Genomic DNA, 3,316 nt, shown 5'->3' on the forward strand with positions numbered 1-3,316 from the left:
GAAAGGCCTTAACTCATCCTCCTCTCTGAGCAGCAGCATGCTCTTTGCCAAGGCCCCACCAACAAATACAAATGTTTCTTTATTAAGAGAAAGTTGGCCTCTTAAGGATGAATTGAAGGAAAAGGTAGACAAAGTTGGTAAAGAGAAAAGAAATCTAGATCCAAGGTAGGCCAAGTTATAGTCTAAGGGCCAAATCTAGCCACCACCTGTTTTGGCAAGTAACAATTTGCAGGAAGAAGCATACCCATTCTTTATGTATCTTCTATAATTGTTTTCATTCCACAATGGTAGAACTAAACAGCTGCCAGAGAGGCATCTGCTCCCGAGAGCTTCAGAGAAACTTTCACGACCCTTGAACTTTTATCAGGATGGGCCTAACCCTCCCTCTCTGAAAGCCAAAGCACAGGCTGCAGCCAGTCCTTACCTTCCCCAGTGGTGAGAATGACAGCATAGGCTTTGATGGGTCCATGGCTGGCTTCAAACCCACTAAACTTGACTTTTACTGAATTGTGGCTGATGGAAGTAATATTGGGGGATCCATCTGGAGGAGGGGGATCTGAAACAAAACCAACACTTAAGATCAAACAAGGAACAAAAACATTAAGGAAGCGTCTGTGCTTACATACCCTCCTCAGAACCTGCCCTACCTGAAACCTTAGTATACTGAGCTCATGCATAGCAAAGTCAGCAAGCAAGAAGCAGGGACGAGGGGCTGGGAAGGTGGCTCAGTGGTAGAGTGCTTGCCTTGCATGCATGAGGCCCTAGGTTCGATTCCTCAGCACCACATAAGCAAAAAAGAAAAAAAGCCGGAAGTGGCGCTGTGGCTCAAGTGATAGAGCGCTAGCCTTGAGCTGAAGAGGGACAGCACCCAGGCCCAGAGTTCAAGCTCTGCAACCGGAGCCCCCCCCCCAAAAAAAAAGAAGCAGGGACGAAAATCAGGGACATAGAGAGACCGTGGCTATGGGGAAAGCCTGGATCACAACAACCCTTTCAGTGTGTCTCGCCATATCCCACAGAGTACAGACTGCTAATTGCCTGGTATGGTTTCATTATTGTTATTTCTACCAATACATGCTTTCATTTTTTTAACACATCTATGGAGGCATAATTAAAATAAAACAAGAAGGTGAAAGATTTGTGTGCTAAAAACCAAATGGTCATAAAAGATGCAAATAAATGGAAAGATATCCCATGTTCAAGGATTAGGACAAAATTAATACTATTAAAAATATACATATTGGGCTGGGAAGGTGGCTCAGTAGTAGAGCGCTTGCCTTGCATGCCTGAGGCCCTAGGTTCGATTCCTCAGCACCACATAAGCAAAAAGAAAAAAGCCGGAAGTGGCGCTGTGGCTCAAGTGGTAGAGCGCTAGCCTTGAGCTGAAGAGCTGAGGGACAGTGCCCAGGCCCAGAGTTCAGGCCCCACGGCCGGACCCCCCCCCAAAAAAAAGTGCTTTTTATCATGTAGTGAGGGACTCTCTACATAAAGATATGGTGATGAGCTATTCTGTAAACAACCAACTTCTAAGAATGTACAAAAACAAGTCCCTCTGACTCTGGTTTTGCACACAGGATTTCTACAGAATGGATACTTGTCTGCCAACAAAGGCTCTATGGCAAATAAGCCAAAAAAAAAAGGACTTCTGGGCCACGCTTGCAGACCTGCTCCCCCACCCCACCCCGAGGCCCACCTGTGATGCTGGTGGTGCAGGTGCCTTGGGCGGGCGGAGCCATCTTCTCACAGGACAAGGTGGAGATGCTGATGTTGTAGGAGGTAGAAAAATTCAAATACGTGACTTTTGTGCTGCACTCGGTGCCGTTCTCGGAGGCACAGCTCTCCACGAGGGTGGTATTCTCCCAGACCGTGCTGCTGACCCCCACCCCGAAGCCTGCATTGGTGCCCGGAGGGCAGGCCCACCTCAGTACCAAGGCTGGCTCTTTGGGGACCACCTCACAGTGGAAGGAGGTCACTGGAGCAGGATCTGAAAAACAAGCGCAGTACAGGGTGAGTCGCATGGGATGCAGGACCCTAGCCCAGCCACAAAGAAGAGGTTCCTGCAGACTCTGAATGGATTGAAACAGTCATTTCAAAGCTCAAGGCTCAGCAGGCCTGCTGGAGGGTTAAATGAAAACACCAGGCATCAGTTATCAAACAAGATGTCCAGGTGAGACAGAATCTGGGCTCCACAAGACACACCACTCCATTTAGGGCTCTCATGGCAATCCTTTTTGGGGGGCCAGGCGAGGCTCATACGGTCCTATTTCACACATACATCAACTGAGGCTCAGTGAGGGTTTAAGTAGTTTGCAGAAGATAATGGCTGAAGAGGACAAGGTCAGAACCAGAACGCAGGTTTTTCTAAATCTACATTTACAGACACAATGTGTTGACTACTCTACCGTCACTGGAGGCAGTGTCCTTATCATTAAGATGAGGATCACAAATGTTACTAAGCGCCAACCTCAATGGGGAGCTGAGTTAATCACAGGGGAGAATATCTATAGTTCTGCAGGATTCTAGCACAAGCAAAGCATTCACAAGTCACTGCTGCGGTCCCTGCATTCTTCCCTGAGACCTGGATTTTATGAATTTTTCATTCCACTGCAGATTGCAATTATTAAAGCTAGGATAGGTATCAGCAATAGAAAAGACCCAAACACAAAGACCAGCTCCTAGCTGGGGACATGGTTCAAATGGCAGAGCACCTGTCTAGCAAGTACAAGTCCCTGAGTTCAAACCCTAGCACTGTAAAAACAGCAAAACAAACAAAATGAAGATCAAGTAAGATGGAGCCTGAGTGTAGACAGGGTGATTCAAGACCACAGGGATTTTTTGGGGGGGTCCAGTTGTGGGGCCTGAACTCTGGGCCTGGGCACTGTCCCTGAGCTTCTGTGCTCGACTAATTGTTCTACCACTTGAGCCACAGCTCTAGTTCTGGCTTTTGCTTAGTTAGAGATAAAGAGTCCCACAGACTTTCCTGCCCAGGCAGGCTTCAAAGCACAGTCATCAGTTCTCAGGCTCCAAGTAGCTAGAATTACAGGCCTGAGCAACGGGTGCCTGGCAGTCAATCATGTTTGAGATTCTGGAACAAGTTATGATACCAACACATTTCTATCCTCTGGGTCCCCATATCCCTGAAAGTAAGTTTGGTTTGTAGCTTCTTCTAGGATGCTGTGACAGAGGAAGTCCTATCTCGCTCACATTTAGCTAAAAGAACCACAGAAAATAACAAAACTTGGCCTATGCCAGGTACTCAAGTCATTCCCTTCATTACTACCAAGGAGTGAACAGCAGCATTTAAGGGGGGCGGGGGGGG

General features: G+C 47.5%; 1 protein-coding gene across 1 annotated transcript in view; it reads right to left on the reverse strand.

Annotated features, from left to right (window-relative positions):
* Positions 1-3,316, reverse strand: part of Ptprj (protein tyrosine phosphatase, receptor type, J) — a 40,702-nt gene that overhangs the window by 21,082 nt on the left and 16,304 nt on the right. Inside the window, exons 10-11 of the mRNA XM_013030018.1 lie at positions 1,691-1,981; positions 425-556 (exon numbers count right to left, since the gene is read on the reverse strand). Coding sequence (XP_012885472.1) covers positions 425-556; positions 1,691-1,981 — 423 coding nt within the window. The remainder of the gene's footprint in view (positions 1-424; positions 557-1,690; positions 1,982-3,316) is intronic.

This window comes from Dipodomys ordii, unplaced genomic scaffold, assembly GCF_000151885.1.
Source record: "Dipodomys ordii isolate 6190 unplaced genomic scaffold, Dord_2.0 Scaffold125, whole genome shotgun sequence".
In the NCBI taxonomy this organism is placed as follows: Eukaryota; Metazoa; Chordata; class Mammalia; order Rodentia; family Heteromyidae; genus Dipodomys; species Dipodomys ordii.